Source organism: Narcine bancroftii, chromosome 6, assembly GCF_036971445.1.
Source record: "Narcine bancroftii isolate sNarBan1 chromosome 6, sNarBan1.hap1, whole genome shotgun sequence".
Classification (NCBI taxonomy): Eukaryota; Metazoa; Chordata; class Chondrichthyes; order Torpediniformes; family Narcinidae; genus Narcine; species Narcine bancroftii.
Genome location: NC_091474.1, coordinates 28,896,844 through 28,918,676, shown reverse-complemented (window position 1 = coordinate 28,918,676; position 21,833 = coordinate 28,896,844). Strand labels below are relative to the sequence as shown.

Sequence of the window (21,833 nt, the reverse complement as noted above, 5' to 3'; positions counted from 1 at the left end):
CCCACTTGATAACCCACAAGAAGCCACCACTTAGTTGCCAGAGTCCAGGTGGCGTCTCAGGAATGCAATAAGGGATATTAACATCTAGTCCTACATAACATACCTGTGAATATTTATTTAAAATGTATTTCTTGTCTCTTTTAATCTTTGCCCACTTTCTCATGTAAAAGTTATCAGACCCATGGTTGGAAGGGTCGGGGAGGGAATATGGAAATAAACAATTACAGCAAATCTATTACATTTAATGTAGGGGAATGAAAGTTTCACCAGTTGCTTCTCATGCCCGAAACGTTGGTTATATATCTTTACCTCCTATGGAAGCTGAGGAGACCGGCTGAGTTCCTCCAGCATTTCAAATTTCACAGCCATCCTCCCTTGCAGGGCGGAAGCAGATGGTTAACCTTTCTTCTATCCTACCCCACATCCACAGCAGTCCTCAGGTGAATGTGCCACCAAAACTCTTGTCTCCATCGAAGTTGAATTCTCCTATTTTGTTTGTTCCCTGATCTCCCAGTCAGAGCCCTCTGATCCAGCATCTGCCCACTGCCTACTTTAGAATTGGTTAATGCATCCCTTGTTAAGGCTGATTTCTTTTTGATTAATACCTTATTTGCTGATTCTAATCTCAAAGATTGTTTATCGTGAATTTAATTTATCTGAATTAAGCATGATGCATTACATTAAATTCCTGAGTTAATTCAGCAATTCTTACAATGTGAGAGCAGAGCAGTTATTTCCTTCCCTTTATTAGTATTCAATCAAATTACTTCAGAGCTTTCTTCCAGCAGGAATTCAGCCAAGAACGCGAAGAACCAGGGAGATGTTCCACGTACATCAGACAGTAGGCAAGCCGGCCCAGCCACCCCACCAGAATACGTCCTCACAGAGCATTCCCAGCTGCCTGACAGCAAGGTTGCAGGGAAATATGGGAGAATGGGATTGCTCTGAGAGATGGCAGAGACGAGATGAGCTGAATGGTCTTCTACCTCAGAAGAAATGAAAACTCCCACAGCCTGTCAGTAGGCAGTGTTTGCAGGGGAGAGTTACTGTTCCTTCCACCTGGAGGGAGTGACTCTGTCATTCATTTCAACAGTGATTTTCTTTGCAGCGCTCCCTCAGCACCATGGCCACCAAACCCTCCACCCTCCCACCCCGAGAGGCACTTCCTCAACATTGCACCACAACACTCCCCAGCCCCAAAACTCCTTTGTGGCACTCCCTCACCACACTCGCCGTGCTCCCTCACTGTCCCTACCACGCTCCCTCACCGTCCCTTCCACGCTCCCTCACCACACTTGCCACATTCCCTCACCAACACCGCACTCTCTCACTGTCCCCACCGCACTCCCTCACCAACCCCGCCATGCTCCGTCACTGTCCCCGCCACACTCCCTCACCATTCCCACCGCACTCCCTCACCAACCCCGTCACTGTCCCCGCCGCGCTCCCTCACCAACCCCACTGCACTTCCTCACTGTCCGTACTGTGCTCCCTCATCAACCCTCCCACACTCCCTCACTGACCCTGCCGCACTCCCTCACCATCCCCACCATGCTTCCTCACTGTCCCCGTGCACTCCCTCACTGTCCCTACCACACTCCCTCACCATCCTCGCTACACTCCCTCACCACATTCACCGCGCTCCCTCACCATTCCCACCGCACTCCCTCACCAACCCCACTGTGCTCCTTCACCAATCGCACCGTGCTCCCTCACTGACCCCGCCGTCACTCAGCTGCCAAGGCATCGGGTTTGCTGACAGCAACCGGAAATCGAGGGGTGAGAGAGTGTGCACCATAGCAATGGCTGCCATGTTTGTACTAGGCAACTGTTGGCAAATTCAATGGGGCAGTGCATCACTGACAGGGCCATCATGTTTGTGCCTGGCATCTGCTGAAGCGTGGTACATGTGCCAGCATGTTAGTGTGGAGCTGGAGATTAGAGGGTTTGCAATGGATTCACACTTCAGGTTTCTTGCATTTATAAAGAGAGTAGAAAGGTAATCAATGATCACTTTTATTGCACTGTGATTTGTTGTTTGTATCTTTTGGAAATATGTCAGGATATTGAGGGGGTGGGAGAGATTTATTGGAATTAACAGCTCGATTAAGAATCTCCATGAAACATACAGTATCTCCTTGACCCAGCTTTCAACAGCTATCAGGCTTTTGAACTACCCCAATCCTAACCAGAAACTACTCTGGGACCACCATACCCAGTGGCTAGCCTTTTATGGATAACCCTCTGATGTACTATTAATGATTCCTGCAAAACTTCGTTTGGAGTTTTGCTATGGTCCACATAATTCTGCTAATTGTTCTTTGCCCCTGTTTTTCCACTTGCCTTCACCGTTCCAAATGCATCCACAGTGTGGTTATAGGATCTGCTCCGCTCAGGACTGCAAGAAGCTGCATAGTGTTGTGAATGTGGTTCAGGTCATCACATACCCAAAAGTTCAAGGTTCTTTTTGTTGTCATGTAGTCAAATTTATTGACATCTGATTGCACAAGTGCAACACCACGAAACAGCCTTCTCTGGTCCTTGGTGCAAAAGCCGCAGACACACAACCACATACCTCACATTCAAATGAACAATACATATGCAGGACAAATATTTAATCTATATAAACAAATAAATATGATTTTGTGAGTATGAGAGTTTAGGAGGAACAGTTCCTTTGGTCGTTCAACATTCTTCCTGCCTGGGGGAAGAAGCTGGCTCTGATACTCCTGTATCTTTTCTCCAATGGGAGCAGCTGAAAGATGCTCTGATGTTCTGTGCGGGTGGAAGGGGTCTCTTCAGATAATGATCCCAATAGATCGTTGATGGTGGTGGGGGGGGGAGACTCCAGTGATTCTTTCTTCCACTCTTTATTCCTGTGGATTGACCTCTGATCTGCAGCAGCCATTCCACACTGTGATGCAGCTGGCCAGGACACTCTCAATAGAGCTCCTGTAGAATGGTGGCTGGTAGCCTTGCCCACTTCAGTCTTCTCAGGAAGTGTAGTCGCTGTTGTACCTTCCTGACAAGAGAGGAAATATAACATACATGATATAAATCAACTTCTGTCTGCCGTAAGGTAAATAAAGAGTCACGGCGAGATTGCCCAATGCCTTAACAATAGGAGAAGGAGAAGCAAAAGTGAGTCCTCCCAGAGACATCGAATGTCTGAGGATTCGCCCCCAGTGTTCCTGCTGCCTCTGCAGCCATGTAGATTCCAGTTCAAACAGTTGGCAACCTGAGCTCCTGATCCAAACCTCCGATACAATCTGGAAGCCTTCAGCACCCGAGGCCCTCAGGGAGCCCTTCTTACCCTCAGCACGCTCTTGAGTCCTGGTTTTGATGCCAGGCTTCCATCAGCCAGCCTCCAACAGCCCACAGCCTGTGTGGGTCCTTCAACCACAGAGCCCCTTGCTGTCTGCTGCTGTGGTCATTGTCTTGTGGGGTTGTCTCCTATACTTCTTTTCAATGGTGGATGTTCTCCCCATTTCTGGTGGCCTGCGCCAGTCTAGGGCTCCCCTGGAGTCTGCAACCCTTTGAGATACACTGCCCAGCACAGGGGCATCTTCGGGTACAGACCAAAGATGGCTGCACCTGCAGTTGGTGGATTTAGAGAAAAACATTGTTGGCTCCTTTAACAGGCCATTTAAAATCTGTACGAAGCGGTCAACAAAAGAACCAGGCAGTAGAACCTTGCTGAGCAGTGCTTATCCCTGGTTTCCTCTCTCCTGGGCCTGCACCAGTGACAGCGCTTCTATTACAGCAGTTTGCCGCTCCTCCCTCCATCAACTCCATCTACTCTGCTTCCTGTCTCAGGAAAGTGGCCAACAGATTAAAAGACCCATCTCTCACTGGTCATATGCACATTTTCCGCTTTCTGTTTGACAGAAGATACACCTGCTCAAAAACACAAACCTTCAAATCGAGGAAAGTTTTGTTCCTGTTATAATCAGACTCTTAGTGGATCCCTCATTGGTAAATATAACCTCCCGCAGATTCATCTCAAATTTTGCAGAGACTGTGATAAAGACTCATATCAGACTCTTAAATGGACCCCACATTGGAAAAAGATTATGCTCTTGTACTGTTTAACCGTAGTTTTCTTCACATTCTACACTCTGTGACTCACTGTAACACCGCACCTGCACTCTGTGACTCACTGTAACACCGCACCTGCACTCTGTGACTCACTGTAACACCGCACCTGCACTCTGTGACTCACTGTAACACCGCACCTGCACTCTGTGACTCACTGTAACACCGCACCTGCACTCTGTGACTCACTGTAACACCTGCACTCTGTGACTCACTGTAATCACTACACTCTACACTCTATTATGCCTCACTGTAAACACTGCACCTGCACTCTGTGACTCACTGTAACACCGCACCTGCACTCTGTGACTCACTGTAACACCGCACCTGCACTCTGTGACTCACTGTAACACCGCACCTGCACTCTGTGACTCACTGTAACACCTGCACTCTGTGACTCACTGTAATCACTACACTCTACACTCTATTATGCCTCACTGTAAACACTGCACCTGTACTCTATGACTCACTGTAACACCCCACCCTACACCCTGTGACTCACTGGAACACTGCACCTTGCACTCTGCTCTCTGTGACTCACTGTAACACTGCACTCTGCTCTCTGTGACTCACTGTAACACCGCACCTGCACTCTGTGACTCACTGTAAAGCCCCACCTGCACTCTGTGACTCACTGTAACACCCCACCCTGCACCCTGTGACTCACTGGAACACCTTATTGCACAACCTGTTGTACTTACGTATGCATTGATTTGCCTGGATAGCGTGCATAACAGTGTTTCCCTGACTTCCTGTACACATGACAATAAACGATTCAGTCCAATTCAAGCACAGATATCCTGCAGGACTGACTGCCCTTTAACTGCTGGACTTGGATCGTGGCTGACTTCCTTCGTTAGAGACATGTGGGAGCTTTGTGTAAAATGAAGCCACTGTCTCTGTGGCTGACATCTAGAACATAGAGGAGAAAAATTAAAGGCTGCTGGCTTGTCTCTCAGTAACCTCCTGCAGATTACATTCTCATCTTGCAGTGATTGTGTTTCGTGGAACATTACGTGATAAAGAATCATATCTCCTAATTGGGACAAAACTGTCAATGTCATGGAAATATTAGTGATTTATGGTCAACAAAAGAGCCATGGATTACAAACTAATTTCATTTTGAAAGTGGGGGGTGATTCGAAATAAACCAGGTTTCTTATCGTGACTGCAGGTGGGCTCTTGAATATATAGCAGCCAGGAAGGAGTTTAAGAAAGGATTTAGGAGAGCTTGAAGGGCATGAGAAGGATTTGGCCTGTAGGATTAAGAAGAACTCCAGGGTGTTCTATGTGTATGTGAAGAACAGAAGGATGATGATAAAGGATAAAGGAGGCAACATGTGCCTGGAGGCGGAGTAGACTGGAGAGGTCCTAAATGAATACTTTGCTTCAGTATTCACAAGAGAAAAGGATTTGATCGGGGTGAGATCAAAATTGAATAGGCCTGTGTGCTGGACAATGTGGAGATTAAGGAAGATCTTCTTAGAAATATCAAGAATGATAAGTCCCTGGGGCTGGATGTGATATATTCCAGGGTACTATGGGAAGTGAAGGATGAGATAGCTGGAGCAGTAACTATGATTTTTGAGGAATGACAACTGTAGTCCCCTGGTTTAAAAAAGATAATGAGAATCCTGGGAATTATAGACTGGTGAGTCTTATGTCAGAAGTGTGCAAACTAATGGAGAGGATTCTTAAGGATTAAATCGATGAGCATTTGGAGAAATACAATCTACTCAAGGATTGTCAGCATGGCTTTGTGAGGGGAAGGTTGTGCCTCATGAGTCTAATTGGGGAGGTTACAAAAGAAATTGATGAGGGTAGGGCAGTAGATGTGGTCTGCCTTGCCTGCTGGAAAAAGAATCAGGATTGTATGTGATGTAATGTAATGTACGTACTCTGACAACAAATCTGAATCTGAAACATTACAGCACAAAAACCTGCCCTTTCACCCTTCTAGCCTGTGCCAAACTGTTTCTCTGCCTTGTCCCACTGATCTGCACCCAGTCCAGATTTCTCCATTCCTCTCTCATCCTGTTCACATTTTTCTTATATGTTAAAATTGAGCCAGCATTCAACACTTCAGCTGGCAGCTCATTCCACACTCCCACCACTCTCTGTGTGAAGAAGTTCCCCCTCATGTTACCCCTAAACTTTTCCTGTTTCACCCTTAACCTGGTTTGTATCTTACCTACCCTCAATGGAAAAAACCTACTTGCATTTACACTGTCTACACCCATCATAATGTTGTATACCTGACCACTTCCTGATGTTTTCAGCCACTCAACATAGAGATACACTGTGGGGAACTTGTTCCCCATCACCTTACACTTGCTTTTTATCTTCAGAACATCCTCTGCTCTAGCATTAGGATTGAACAGTAAGGAGAGAACGGACAGGCTGGGACTTTTCTCCTTGGAACAGGAAGGCTGAGAAGTGACTTTCTCGAGGTTTATAAAATAATGAAGGGAACGAATAAGATAAATAGTCCTTGTTTTTTTTACTCCAGGGTAGGGCATAGTTTTACAATGAGAGGGAAAGATCAAAGAGCAGCACGGTTAGCGTAAGTTAATGCGACGTTATTACTGCACTGCGACCCGGATTCAAATCCAGCGCTGTCTGTAAGGAGTTTGTACGTTCTCCCTGGGTCTGCATGAGTTTCCTCCGGATGCTCCGGTTTCCTTCCAACCTCCAAAACATACTGGAGGTTGTAGGTTAATTGGGCGGCAGTGGGTTTAAATGGCTGGAATTGGCTGCTACCGTGCGAAAATTATTTACTTGATTACAGGAAACCATTCGTCAATTTCACAGCCTGTGGGAAGAAGCTATTTACCAGCCTGGCAGTCCTGATTTTGATGCTCCTATACCTCCTTCCTGATATCAGTGGGTCAAAGATACTGTGTGCTGGATAGAAAAGGTCCTCAATAGTTGTGTGAGGTTTGTAGCGTTTAGAAAATGTGGACAGGTGCATGGATAGGAAAGGTTTAGAGCACACATGTCAAACTCTAGCCCACGGGCCAAATTCGGCCCGCGATATAATTATATTTGGCCCGCAAGATCATATTAAATATATATTAGAGTTGGCCCGCTGGCCGCCGCGCCAGTATAGCGCATGCACACTGAAGGTGAAAATGAAGGCGCCGGAGGTGTGGAGGAATCTCAGAGTCCCGAATCCCGGGGATCGGAGCGCCGCACTCAGCCCGCCTGGCTCCCGGACACACAGACGCGGCTGGAGTTGGGGACCATCCTCGCTGGGTCTGCGCTTCAGTGGTGACGCCGGACCAAACGTCTCATTGGCGATGCCTTCCCCCTCGCTCCGTGTGTGGCGGACCCTGCCTCCCGCTCCTTTTGTTGGAGACGAGCCGGCACCGTGAGATCGCAGTTTAATCTCTCTCCAACCATGGGAGGGGGGTGGGAGCAACGCGCTCTTCTCAGCCAATTCCTCCACCGCCCCGGATGCCGGTGTTTCAATGGGGGGTTCAGGTGCCTTCGTCAGGCGACCGACCTGTTGGTCCAAGACAAGGGGAGAGCGTACAAACTCCACACAGACAGCACCTGAACTCGGGTGAATGTGGAGCTGCGACCACACATTCCACATCAGGACTGTGTGTAAGATTGGGAGCAGTGAGACGGAAGCTTATTTTGTTCCTGTGATTTAAGCCTTTCTTGGGGTGGGGGGGTGGTCCTTCTCTGACCACTTGCCTAACAATTAACCTAATCAGATGTGGAGTTACCACAGTACAGCAGTTCTCAACCTTTTTCTTTCCACTCGCGTCCCTGTGCCATTGGTGCTCTGTGATTAGTAAGGGATTGCTTAAGGTGGTCTGTGGGTGGGAAGAAAAAGTTTGAAGACCACTGCTTTAATCATCCCTCATTGACTCGTCATGTGCACGGTTTCAGAACGCTAAAGGAAATGGGCCAATGACAATTTTTCTCAAGCAAAATATTTCAGTAACAATTGGGTCTAGAGCAGTGATTCTCACCCTTTCCTTCCCACTCACATCCCACCTTAAGCAATCCCTTACTAATTACAGAGTTCCGATGGCATAGGGCACACATGTCAAACTCTGGCCCGCGGGCCACCCCGCAAGATCATTTCAAAAATGTATTAGAGGTGGCCTGCTGGCCGCCGCGCCAGTATAGCGCATGCACAGTAATACAACAAATCCCAGAATGCATTGGCATCAGCCTGCTAATCGCCCCCACCTCCTCTGTTTACATTGCAGGGTCTCACCGTGGACTCTGGTTTTGGGGCCTGGCCGGTGTCAGGGGAAACCAAGGCCGCTTCCCAGCGCCCGGAACCGGAGGCCTCGGGCCTGACCTCGCCAGAACCGTTGCCCACTCCCCCTCCCTGCTGCAGGCCGACCCGCGACTCATGGTGACGGGGCCGCTGATCCGCCGAGATGCCGCCCTGCAGCGAGAGCCGATGCACTGTCGCCCGCCCGCAAACCCCGCCCTCCCACACACAGGCCTGAGTAAGTATTATGAACTTTAATCTCAGGATAAAACGATCTTCCAATAGTTTCATGTCACAGTGATAAATATATTCCTGGTTAAAAATGGTCCTGCACCTGGATACAAGCTCATTAGACATAAAACTTGAAAAGTGTGTAAATCAAAGGATATCTGTACTAATGGAAAAAGGGCATGGCAAATAACCCTGCTAGAGTTCATGCCCACAATCAGTCACCCATTTGATTGTTTCAGGAATCATGTTATTCTCCCACATTCTCAATAGCCCTCAGATTTTACTATTCGACAGCACACTAGCAACATTTAACAAATCCTCTATAATTTATTGAATATTTTATTTCTCATTTGTTAATGCTTCTGGAAAGAGTTTATCCAAAACTATTATTAAACATTTATTTTAATAAGAAAAAGTTTAACATTACATATGTTGAAAATTTTCAATAAATATTTAGTTCGGCCCTCGACTTACTCCAAGTTTTTAATTTTGGCCCTCCGTGAATTTGAGTTTGACACCCCTGGTTTAGAGGGATACGAGTTGAAAACAGACATAGGACTAGCTTTGTCAATGTGGACAAGCAAGTATTAGCATGAGACCACCTGCCACAACCCGTCAATGTTTCAATGCAATCACCTCTACCCTCTGTCCACATTGACAACTTCACCTGCCCTCCTGCAACATGTCTGCCGCTCCGGGAGTGGAGCTGGTGAACCTGTCTCACAACCCTCCATCCATCCGACAGATGGTTATTGTTCTTGGGGAAACTATTCCCCGTAGTGCTTCTCCATCTGTCCTAGCTGATCTATCTTCTCAGTTTAATTTTATCCAACACCATGTACTAGGTAAAAACATGGTAAATGCTGGAGTAACTCAAGCTGGTCTCGCAGCGTCCATAGGAGATATATAACTGATGTTTCAGGCCTGAGGCCTTCTTCAAGGTAACTTAACTTTACCTCCTATAGACGCTGCAAGACTAGCTGAGTTTCTGCACCATTTCTGTTTCACACCATATTCTCGGTGATTTTTTTCTGAGACCACTGTGCCTCCTGATCTCTTATAATTTTCTTTCTCTTCTAGCCTCCTACATGTCGACCTATAACCTCTCAGCTGTTTGCTTGTGCTCTTCCACCTTCCCTCTCCACCCCATCCACCTCCCCCCTCCCCACTTTTCTATCCCAGCTCCTGCCTGATTTTCGACACTCCTGACGAAGGATGCAGGCCCGAAACATCAACTGCCTTTTCTTTCCATACCTGCTGTGTTTCTCCACCATTTCTATGAGCTCCATTACTCGGTGCCTCGTTCATTCCTGTTGCTCTGTACAGTGCAGTAAAACACGCAAGTCAGCGGACACCGTGGTTGAAGTAAAAACATAAGGCTGGAGAAACTCAGCAGGTCAAACCGCGTACTTGACATAGCAAAGATAAAGATACATAAACAATGTTTCAGGCTTGATCCCTTTATCAAGATATAGAAAAATGTCAGCAGACGTCCGAACAAACTGGTGGGGAGGAAGGGAGGGGCAGGGGGAGGAGCACGGTCCCAAAGGTAGGAGGTAATATGTGAATAAGGGAGGGAAGGCACACTCCAGCTGGATGGCATTAACATCGACTTCTCTGGTTTCTGCTAACCTGCTTTCCCTTTCACCCTCCCTTCCTTTCCCTCTGTTTTCTTTCCCTCAGCTCTCCACCCCCTTCCCTCTCTATACACCCAGCCATCCCTTCTCTCCTTGCTTACTGCTGTGCCCTGCCTCCCTTCTCCATCTAATACCTCCTGCCTTTGTGACCATGTTCCTCTCCCCCTCATCTTCCCCCTTATCTTTTTGTTTGGACTCCTTCTGATATATTTCCATATCTAGATGAAGGGCCCAAGCCCGGAACAATGGTTATGTATCTTTATCTTTGCTATATAAAGGACACTGTCAGGATCTTCGTGATGCCACCATCATCACCCTGTACAAAAACAAAGGCGAGAAATCAGACTGCTCAAACTACAGGGGAATCACGTTGCTCTCCATTGCAGGCAAAATCTTCGCTAGGATTCTACTAAATAGAATAATACCTAGTGTCGCTGAGAATATTCTCCCAGAATCACAGTGCGGCTTTCGCGCAAACAGAGGAACCACTGACATGGTCTTTGCCCTCAGACAGCTCCAAGAAAAGTGCAGAGAACAAAACAAAGGACTCTACATCACCTTTGTTGACCTCACCAAAGCCTTCGACACCGTGAGCAGGAAAGGGCTTTGGCAAATACTAGAGCGCATCGGATGTCCCCCAAAGTTCCTCAACATGATTATCCAACTGCACGAAAACCAACAAGGTCGGGTCAGATACAGCAATGAGCTCTCTGAACCCTTCTCCATTAACAATGGCGTGAAGCAAGGCTGTGTTCTCGCACCAACCCTCTTTTCAATCTTCTTCAGCATGATGCTGAACCAAGCCATGAAAGACCCCAACAATGAAGACGCTGTTTACATCCGGTACCGCACGGATGGCAGTCTCTTCAATCTGAGGCGCCTGCAAGCTCACACCAAGACACAAGAGAAACTTGTCCGTGAACTACTCTTTGCAGATGATGCCGCTTTAGTTGCCCATTCAGAGCCAGCTCTTCAGCGCTTGACGTCCTGCTTTGCGGAAACTGCCAAAATGTTTGGCCTGGAAGTCAGCCTGAAGAAAACTGAGGTCCTCCATCAGCCAGCTCCCCACCATGACTACCAGCCCCCCCACATCTCCATCGGGCACACAAAACTCAAAACGGTCAACCAGTTTACCTATCTCGGCTGCACCATTTCATCAGATGCAAGGATCGACAATGAGATAGACAACAGACTCGCCAAGGCAAATAGCTCCTTTGGAAGACTACACAAAAGAGTCTGGAAAAACAACCAACTGAAAAACCTCACAAAGATAAGCGTATACAGAGCCGTTGTCATACCCACACTCCTGTTCGGCTCCGAATCATGGGTCCTCTACCGGCACCACCTACGGCTCCTAGAACGCTTCCACCAGCGTTGTCTCCGCTCCATCCTCAACATCCATTGGAGCGCTCACACCCCTAACGTCGAGGTACTCGAGATGGCAGAGGTCGACAGCATCGAGTCCACGCTGCTGAAGATCCAGCTGCGCTGGATGGGTCACGTCTCCAGAATGGAGGACCATCGCCTTCCCAAGATCGTATTATATGGCGAGCTCTCCACTGGCCACCGTGACAGAGGTGCACCAAAGAAAAGGTACAAGGACTGCCTAAAGAAATCTCTTGGTGCCTGCCACATTGACCACCGCCAGTGGGCTGATAACGCCTCAAACCGTGCATCTTGGCTCCTCACAGTTTGGCGGGCAGCAGCCTCCTTTGAAGAAGACCGCAGAGCCCACCTCACTGACAAAAGGCAAAGGAGGAAAAACCCAACACCCAACCCCAACCAACCAATTTTCCCTTGCAACCGCTGCAATCGTGTCTGCCTGTCCCGCATCGGACTGGTCAGCCACAAACGAGCCTGCAGCTGACGTGGACTTTTTTACCCCCTCCATAAATCTTCGTCCGCGAAGCCAAGCCAAAGAAAGATAAAGGACACTGTTTGACCTGCTGAGTTTCTCCAGCATTGTGTTCTGTACTGTGATTTGGTCATCCTTTCTCCACTCAATTGTGAAACCTAATTCCTGATGTCTGTTGTTTCAGGTTTAGCCATATTCCTGAGTGCCAGGAATATGACCTTCACCTTCCCATTTTCTACGTGGAGCCACAGAACCTTAGCCTATCGTGTGCATGCTGGTCATAAGTGGACCTCCCAGCTCTCGACCAGAGACCTACAGATCACATCTCATTGTCCTCAACTCTCCTTCATACCTTTTACTAATTAAAGTAAACCTGTGTCCTCAGTCCATCAGACCAACCCCCTTGTCCTTCATCGACACTGTCTACACTTCCCGCTGCCACAGAAACCACCCAACATGACTTAAGACTCATCTCACCCCGGCCAGACTTTCTTCAACCTCTCTCTTCAGGATGAAGATTCACGAGGGTGAAATCACAAGCCCACCAGATTCAAGTGAAGCTCTGAAATTTGCAAACACCATGGCTGAAGTAAAAACACAATGCTGGAAAAGCTCAGCAGGTCAAACAGTGTTCTTTAATGAACAGCGCAAGCCTGAAATGTTGGTTATGTATCTTTATCTTTGCTATATAACAGTTTGCTCATACCTTGATGAAGGGCTCAGGCCTGAAAATTGATAATGTATCCTTATCTTTGATATCTAAAGTACACAGTTTGATCTGCTGAGTTTCTCCAGCCTGGAGGAGTTGTGGATAGCGCTGAACATTGTTGTAAGTTACAAAAGGATATAGACAGGATACAAAGTTGGGGAGAAAAGTGAGGGGATGCATTTTGGAAGGTTAAACCAGAAGCCTGTGAGTACAGGATTAATGGTCAGATACTTAACAGTGTGGAGGAACAGAGGGACCTTGGGGTCCAAATTCATGCATCTCTCGAGGTTGCCACACAGGTTGATAAATAGTTAAAAGAAGGCCTATAGGATGTTGGGCTTCATTAATAGGGGGATTGAATTCAAGAGTCATGAGGGAATGTTGCAACTTTACAAATCTCTGGTGAGACCACACTTGGGGTATTGGGTTCAGTTCTGGTCACCTCATTATAGGAAGGATGAGAAAGCCATGGAGAGAGTGCAGAGGAGATTTACCAGGATGTTGCCTAGATTGGAAAATAAGTCTTATGAGGCAAGGTTAACAGAGCTGGGATTCTTCTCTTTGTACAAAGGAGGATGAAAGGAGACTTAACAGAGGTCGACAAGATTATGAGAGGCATAGATAGCAAGTGCCTTTTTCCCAGACAGGAATAGCAAACACCAGAGGACATCTCTACAAAGTGAAGGGAGGAAAGTTTAGGGAGACATCAGGGGTGTTTTTTTTTTTTTTACACAGAGAGTTGCAGGGGCCTGGAATGCCTTGCCAGGTATAGTGGTGGAGGCTGGAACATTAGGGCATTTAAGAGACTCTTAGACAGGGGAATCATGCTGCTCTCCATTGCAGGCAAAATCTTCGCTAGGATTCTCCTTAATAGACTAATACCTAGTGTCGCCGAAAATGTCCTCCCAGAATCACAGTGTGGCTTTCGCGCAAACAGAGGAACTACTGACATGGCCTTTGCCCTCAGACAGCTCCAAGAAAAGTGCAAGAACAAAACAAAGGACTCTACATCACCTTTGTTGACCTCACCAAAGCCTTTGACACCGTGAGCAGGAAAGGGCTTTGGCAAATACTAGAGCGCCTCGGATGCCCCCCAAGTTCCTCAACATGGTTATCCAACTGCACGAAAACCAACAAGGTTGGGTCAGATACAGCAATGAGCTCTCCGAACCCTTCTCCATTGACAACGGTGTGAAGCAAGGCTGCATCCTCGCACCAACCCTCTTTACTATCTTCTTCAGCATGATGCTGAAACAAGCCAATAAAGACCTCAACAATGAAGACAGTGTTTACACCCGGTACCGCACGGATGGCAGTCTCTTCAATCTGAGGCGCCTGCAAGCTCAGACACAAGAGCAACTTGTCCGTGAACTACTCTTTGCAGACGATGCCGATTTAGTTGCCCATTCAGAGCCAGCTCTCCAGCACATGACGTCCTGTTTTGCGGAAACTGCCAAAATGTTTGGCCTGGAAGTCAGCCTGAAGAAAACTGAGGTCCTCCATCAGCCAGCTCCCCACCATGACCACCAGCCCCCCCACATCTCCATCAGGCACACTGAACTCAAAACGGTCAACCAGTTTACCTATCTCGGCTGCACCATTTCATCTGATGCAAGGATCGACAAAGAGATAGACAACAGACTCACCATGGCAAATAGCGCCTTTGGAAGTCTACACAAAAGAGTCTGGAAAAACAACCACCTGAAGAAACACACAAAGATCAGCGTGTACAGAGACGTTGTCATACCCACGCTCCTGTTCGGCTCCGAATCATGGGTCCTCTTCCGGCATCACCTACGGCTCCTAGAACGCTTCTATCAGCGCTGTCTCCGCTCCATCCTCAACATTCATTGGAGTGACTTCATCACCAACATTGAAGTACTCGAGCTGGCAGAGTCCGCAAGCATCGAATCCATGCTGCTGAAGACCCAACTGCGCTGGGTGGGTCACGTCTCCAGAATGGAGGACCATCGCCTTCCCAAGATTGTGTTCTATGGCAAGCTCTCCACTGGCCACTGAGACAGAGGTGCACCAAAGAAGAGGTACAAGGACTGCTTAAAGAAATCTCTTGGTGCCTGTCTCATTGACCACTGCCAGTGGGTTGATATCGCCTCCAACTGTGCATCTTGGCGCCTCACAGTTCGGCGGGCAGCAACCTCCTTTGAAGAAGACCGCAGAGCCCACCTCACTGACAAAAGACAAAGGAGGAAAAACCCAACTCCAACCAACCAATTTTCCCTTGCAACTGCTGCAACCGTGCCTGCCTGTCCCATATCAGACTTGCCAGTCACCAACGAGCCTGCAGCAGACGTGGACATACCCCTCCATAAATCTTCGTCCTCGAAGCCAAGCCAAAGAAAGAAAAAGACAGGTACATGGATGGAAGAAAAATAGAGGGTTACGAGGTAGAGATGGTTTAGTATTTTTTTTCTTTTAGGAATATATTGGTTGGCACAAAATGGAGGAACCAAGGGCCTGTATTGTGCAGTAGTGTTCTAATGTAACCTTCTAATGTAAACTGCAATGAAGTCAAAGAGGAATAATATCAGGAATTGTTGAACAAGTTCTGAAATAATTTACAGGAACATAGGTGAAACCAGAAAAGTTAAGTTGGGAATGGAGTATGGAGGGGGTGGATAGTAAAACAGCAGACACGGTGATCTAAAGTAATTAATTACATTGCTTCAGTCTTCAACAAAGGAATAATTCAGGTGGGAATTCAAGGTTTGAAATGACTGGAAGATGACAAATGTTAAATAAAATTATCCAACTCACAGAGGGTAAGTGCCCAGATTTGGATGGCTTGCATCTGTACATTTGAGAGGTGGCATTTCAAATCAGAACTCCCTCTCATGAACATGACACACATTTGTTATTATGGAGCAGCGTCACGGAGCAAGTATTTCTATAAATTATATTTTAAAAATAAATAAATAGCGTATGAAAATAGGAGAAAGTGAGGTAGTGTCTGCGATTCATTGTTCATTCAGAAATCTGATGGCGGAGGGGAAGAAGCTGTTTTTGTAACATTGGGTGTTCGTCTTCAGGCTCCTGTACATCCTTCCTGATGGTAGCAGTGTGAAAAGGGCATGGCCTGGGTGGTGAGGGTCCTTGAGGGTAGAGGCTGCTTTCTTAAGACATTGTCTCTTATAGATCTCCTCAATGGAGTGATGACTGGAGCTCATGATGGCGCTAAATGAGTTCCCAACTCTCTGTAGTCTTTTTCCTGTCCTGTGCATTGGCATCTCCATACTAGACAGTGACACAAACAGTCAGAATGCTCTCCATGGTACATCTGTAGAAATCTGCAAGAATCTTTGGTGACATAACAAATCTCCTCAAACTCCTCATGAAGTATAGCCGCTTGTGAGCCTTCTTCATGATTGCATCGACACGGAGGCCCCATGACAGGAAGACAGGAATCAGTAATTGTAATCAAAGCAGGACAAAGAAGGTATCTGGGAGAATTTTAAAAAACTGGAATCCCGATAAAAGAGAAAGTGAAAGAAAATGGTCTCACTTTCAAAAATATTCTCTTTTCAATCTTTTTTTATTGGTTTTTAGAAGAAAATGGAACAAAACTGAAAGTACAATGTCACATACATATATATAAAATAAGATAAATCATCAAACAGTATAAACTCGGTTTCCCCCCCGCCTCCAATGGCAATGGATGAAAATTTAAAAAACCAACAAAAGTATTATATAAAAATCCCCACTTAACCTACTCTAATAAAAAAATACTAACAAAAACAGGTGAGCAGCTTATCCTGAGGGTTACATATTTTGTAGTTTTTGGTTCCTACCGTAAATCAAAAAACAAAGGTAAGACTATCTCTCATCTAGAAGAGTAAATACATCTAATCAGATTAGAAACATTTACATCATATGAAAATAAGACATAAAAGGTCGTCAGATATCTTCAAATTTCACCAGTGAATCAAATACGTGATATCTAATTTTTTTTCTAGGCTTAGACAGGACATAATATGAGAAAACCATTGAAACACTGTTGGAGGTCGAGAGCCTTTCCATTTGAATGAAGAGAAGGCCACAACCCGTTGAACAGGTACAGAAAAACTCTCTATGTCTCAGACAGTAACTCTGAAAAGAGCAGTTATTGGATTGGGTCGTAGCTCAACCTGGAGTATAGTTGAGAAGATATTAAAAATTTTTTTCCAATAGTTTTCTAAGGATGAACAAGACCAAAACATGTGTTGGTGAATTTCAGCAAAGGAGGTCCACATCAATGCTTATTTGAAGAGATGATAAGAGGGGGTGGACATAAGTTACGAGGTAGCAGTGGAAAAGCTAGGGATGGGGATGCAACTCCCCATGAACACATTTTTCAAAAGTGGTGCCTCCACCCCCCCCCCCCCCCACTCCAGGTCTACCGCCGCCAACCCTCTCATCTGCTGACGCTGAAAGCTCAGCATGGCCCACCATTCAACCATTGACTCATCATCTGGTAGGTGTGGAGGTGCCTTTTTTATGTGCTCGCTCCCCCTAACTTTAAAACCTGGCTAGATGTTATTTATCTGTATATCTAAAAAGCCTGTGATGAATTGCCATCTGGAGAACACAGACTTTTTCTGCCCTGATTAGTTGATTCATGACAATGTCCTTTCCAATCTCAACACTGACCTTTTCTCTGAGAGTCAATGATGCATCTCTGAGACGTCCCTGCTCTCCAATTCTTGATGATTTCAGAACAATCATGACAGAACGTTTGGAGCATCAGGACTTTTGGCTCAACCGATTCCTGACAGCATTTATGCCCAATCACCTTCATATTTCACTCCACCCCCATGCTTGGTCCTTGTGTGTTAATCTAGCTTCCGCTGAACTGTATCTCTTTTAAATTTTGTAAAAAATTTACAAAAGTGTAGAAACCAATCCTAGCCATTTAAACCTGTGCCACCCAATTAGAACATAAGACATCAAACACTACAGCACTGTTTAGGCCCTTCGGCCCTTGATGTTGTGATGACCCATGTATTCCATAACAAAAAAGTACTAAACTCTCCCTACCCTTTAACCCTCTATTTTTCCTTCATCCATGTGCCTGTTTAAGAGTCTCTTTCTTCTATGTCTCTAATCTTTCAGCCTCCACCACCATCCCTGGCAAGGCATTCCAGGCACCCACTACTCTGTGTAAAAAAAAACTTCCCCTTGATGTCTCCCTTAACCTTCACTCTCTTCACTTTGTACACATGTCGTCTGGTCTGGGAAACTGGTGCTGGCTGTCCAACCTGTCTATCCCTCTCATAATCTTGTGGACCTCTATTAAGTCTCCTCCCATCTTTCTATGCTCAAAAGAGAAAAGTCCCAGCTCTGCTAACTTTGCCCTTGAGAAGGTGGTGGAGCCCTTGACCATCCCTTTGCCTCCTCATATACTGCTCATCCAGCTGTTTGTTTTGGCTCTCTGGATAAATGAAGCAGACGTCCCCTCCTTTTACGTTCCTCCCCAGTAGAATGGATAATATTGTTCTCCAAAGTTTACTAATTATTTGCTGAACACACATACTAACCTCTTGCAGATTCAGACACTCAAATCCTACACTTGTCTGTCTGTATCTCAACATTTAGATATGTTTTGGTTTTTATTTTTCCTGCTAAAGTGTACAATTTAAAAAAAAACAACTTTATTTATTCATTCAAAAAACAAATAATATATGACATATGCAGCACTTAAACATAAACATGAACTTTTTTTATATAGAAAAAAGAAAAAAAGAAAAGAAACCCCCTTCAGCCAATTCTCCTAAGGAGAGCCATAAAAAAAAGAAAAAAGAAAGAATATTAAAGAAAAAGTTAAATATACATATTAAAATCTAGTCAATATAAATTGAAATGTAAATATTCCAAGTATAACAGCCACTTATTAATAAAAAAATTATAATGATCATGTGAAACATATGTAATTTTTTCCCATTATTAAACAATATTTAATCTCATTATGCCATCTATTAATATCAATCATTTTTGTATCTTTCCACGTACTAGCAATACATTTTTTCACTATGGATAAAGCTAAATATACAAAAGCAAGCTGGAACTTATCTAATCCCAAACCTTTCAGAGGTTGCAAACTACCCAATAAAAATACTGTTGGATCTAAAACTATTTTAATCTTACACAGGTATTCTAAAAATGACTGAATTTTCTTCCAAAAAGATTGTATATGTATACATGACCAAACAGCATGAAAAAAAGTTCCAACCGTATTACCACATCTAAAATACAAATCTGATTCATTAAAACCATATTTTTAAAAATTTTTCAGGTGTCAATATAATTGATGTAAAAAATTGTAATTAATCATTACATAACATGCATTCATCAATCCAGTTACACTATCATAACAGATATCTAACCAATCATCTTGAGAAAAAATAAAACCAATATCCGCTTCCCATTTAATTTTAGATCTATCCCAATCCTTTTTATCCATACCATCCTGTAATATTTGATTCATAGATATAACCCTTCTCTGGTACCTTCATAAGAAAAGTCTCAAATTTAGTCATTTTAGGTAAAATCATCTCTCTACCAAACATACATTTTGCCAAAGATCAAATTTGATAATAAAGAAATAAAGAATTCTTATCAATACCAAAATCTTCTCTCATCTGATTAAAAGATAAAAACTTACCCTCTTTAAAATAATCTCCCAAATTTTTCACACCTTTAAATCTCCAATGCAATAAACTTTGATTATGTATTGAAAAAGAAATAAGTTGATTATTATACAACGGAGTCAAAGCCAATAATTTATCCCTGGAGCCTATCATTTTATTTTTCTTTATCCCTAATTTCATTAAATGTTTTAGTATAGGCACATTATATTGTTGTAACAAATTTATATTCCACCTAAACAAAAATTGATGTATTTCAAATTCAGAAATACTTGCCATCTCAATTTTAGCTCAACTAGGAGGCTGTACCAAATCCATCAATGAACTAATAAATTTAAGTTGGGCTGCTTCATAATAATTTTGAAAATGTGTTAAACGTATTCCCCCAACTCATATTTCCAAGTTAATTTATTCAAAGCTACTCTCGAAAATTTACCCCTCCATAAAGACTCCCTAACCATTTTATTCAAATCTCGAAAAAATTTTTTAACAAGTAAATACGGAATAGATTGAAACAAATATTGTATACGCGGAAAGATATTCATCTTAATTGTATTTATCCTACCCAATAAATTAATAGGTAAATCTTTCCATTTAATCAAATCAGTTTTAATTTTTTTCATTAACGGAGCATAATTTAATTTATATAAAGATTGATAATTAACATTCAAAATTATACCCAGATATTTAATTCGATCAGTCCACTTCAAATTAATAATATTCTTATAAACTGAATAATCTCCTTCACTTACCGGTAATATTTCACTTTTTTCCCAATTAACTTTATATCCAGAAAGACATCCATATTGTATTAAACATTCCTTCAAATGCAAAAGTGACTGAGCTGGGTTTATTAAATACACCAATACGTCATCAGCAAATAAATTAATTTTATACTCCTCATCTAAAGTGTACAATTTCACATTTTCCACATTATGCTCCATTTTGTTATGTTTATCTCCTTACTTGACCTATCCATAACCAACAGAAATGGAAAGAATAGCCCCCTCCCCCCCCAATGTTGAGAAGGAGGAGCAGAGAAGACGATCCTCCAGGGTGGTGAACACGGCGACGGACCAGTGAGGGGCTCAATGGCTGAGAGTCGCACACAGTTTGCGGGCAACCTGCGGGTGGGGGATCTGGATAGGCTACGGGCTGCTGGAGACCAAATCATGGGAACCAGGTATTGGATCCGGAATTCAAGTGGGTGCTGAGGACAAGAAAGGCTCCTGAAGGACCTCAGGAGCTGCAGGTTTCCTGATCATGTCGGAGGTTTGGATCTGGAGCTCAGGCTGCTGATGGATTGAACAGGAATCTGTTCGGCTGCAGAGGCTGTGGGAGCGCTGGAGGCAAAGCCACGGACACTCAGCGCTTCTGAAGAAACTTTCCTTTGCTTCTCTTTCACCTTTTGTTAGGGTGACGGCAATTCTCATGGCGACTCTGTGTTTGCCTAATGATCATCTATGTTACATTTTAATGTATTGTTCAGTGACAATAAAAGGAACCTTTGAACATATCCCTCTCTAACCTCCTTACACCCTCTTCACAGCTCACCATCTTCGAGCAATCAGCAGATTTATCAATAATATTTTCTGTGCTGTCAATTAAAGATATAGTAAGAAGCTTTAATCAAAAAAATATTTAGACATACAACATGGTAACTGGCCCTTTTGGTCCACGTGCCCATGCTGCCCAATTACACCCAAGCTGAGGTCTCATCACCAATCCCTAAGGAACATTTCTGAGTGGGGTTCCTTTGGATGCTCTGGTTTCCTCCCACTCTTCAAAACGTACTGGGGTTGTAAGTCAACTGGGCAGCCCAGGCCCATGGACTGGAAAGGCTTCTTACTGTGTTGTATGTCTAAAATTTAAAAAAAAATTAAAATGTAAAAAAGCTTGCCAACCTGAACATACCCATTTATACCCATTCTGTTTCCTGTTACTCAGCATATGTCCTGTTCATGACAAATTGTTACCTCCTACACTCTGGATTTTTATTTTCTACAATAACCTTTGTTGCACCTTTGATTTCCAGTCAAGGAAATCTGCATGTCCCCTGCATCCCTTCACAACTTCTACAAGCGTCTCATGGAAAGCATCCTGCCAGGGTGCGCCACTGCATTGGATGGGAACTGGTCCATCCAAGACCACAAGAAGCTGTAGAGTTGTGAATGTGGCCCAGACCCTCTCACATACACCTTCCCCCAATCCATCGACTCGGACAGCCTTGGAAATGCAGCCGACAAATTAAAAGACTTATTCAACCCCAGTCACCCTCTCTTCACTACCCCCCACCCTTGTCAGGCAAAAGATTCATGCATGTAAGATCACATACCACCAGATACAAGGACAGTTTCCTTCCTGCTGTTATCAGGCTCCTGAACAAACCTCACACTGGTAAAATTATGTTACCATCTCTGGTATGGTTGCT

General features: G+C 44.6%; 2 protein-coding genes across 5 annotated transcripts in view; one reads left to right on the top strand and one right to left on the bottom strand.

Annotated features, from left to right (window-relative positions):
- LOC138735890 (putative uncharacterized protein DDB_G0291608) overlaps positions 1-20,918 on the top strand; it is a 58,216-nt gene extending 37,298 nt beyond the window's left edge. For 2 of the 4 annotated variants that reach the window (XM_069884489.1, XM_069884490.1), the window contains exon 3: positions 789-3,028. In XM_069884489.1, coding sequence (XP_069740590.1) covers positions 975-2,003 — 1,029 coding nt within the window. In that variant the 5' untranslated portion in view covers positions 789-974 and the 3' untranslated portion in view covers positions 2,004-3,028. Of the gene's footprint in view, positions 1-785; positions 3,029-8,321; positions 8,571-16,735; positions 16,834-20,390 lie in introns of those variants that run through there. The other 2 variants (XM_069884492.1, XM_069884491.1) reach the window with 2 other exon arrangements.
- Positions 1-21,833, bottom strand: part of LOC138735891 (large ribosomal subunit protein P1-like) — a 36,292-nt gene that overhangs the window by 12,048 nt on the left and 2,411 nt on the right. The gene's annotated exons all lie outside the window — the stretch shown is intronic.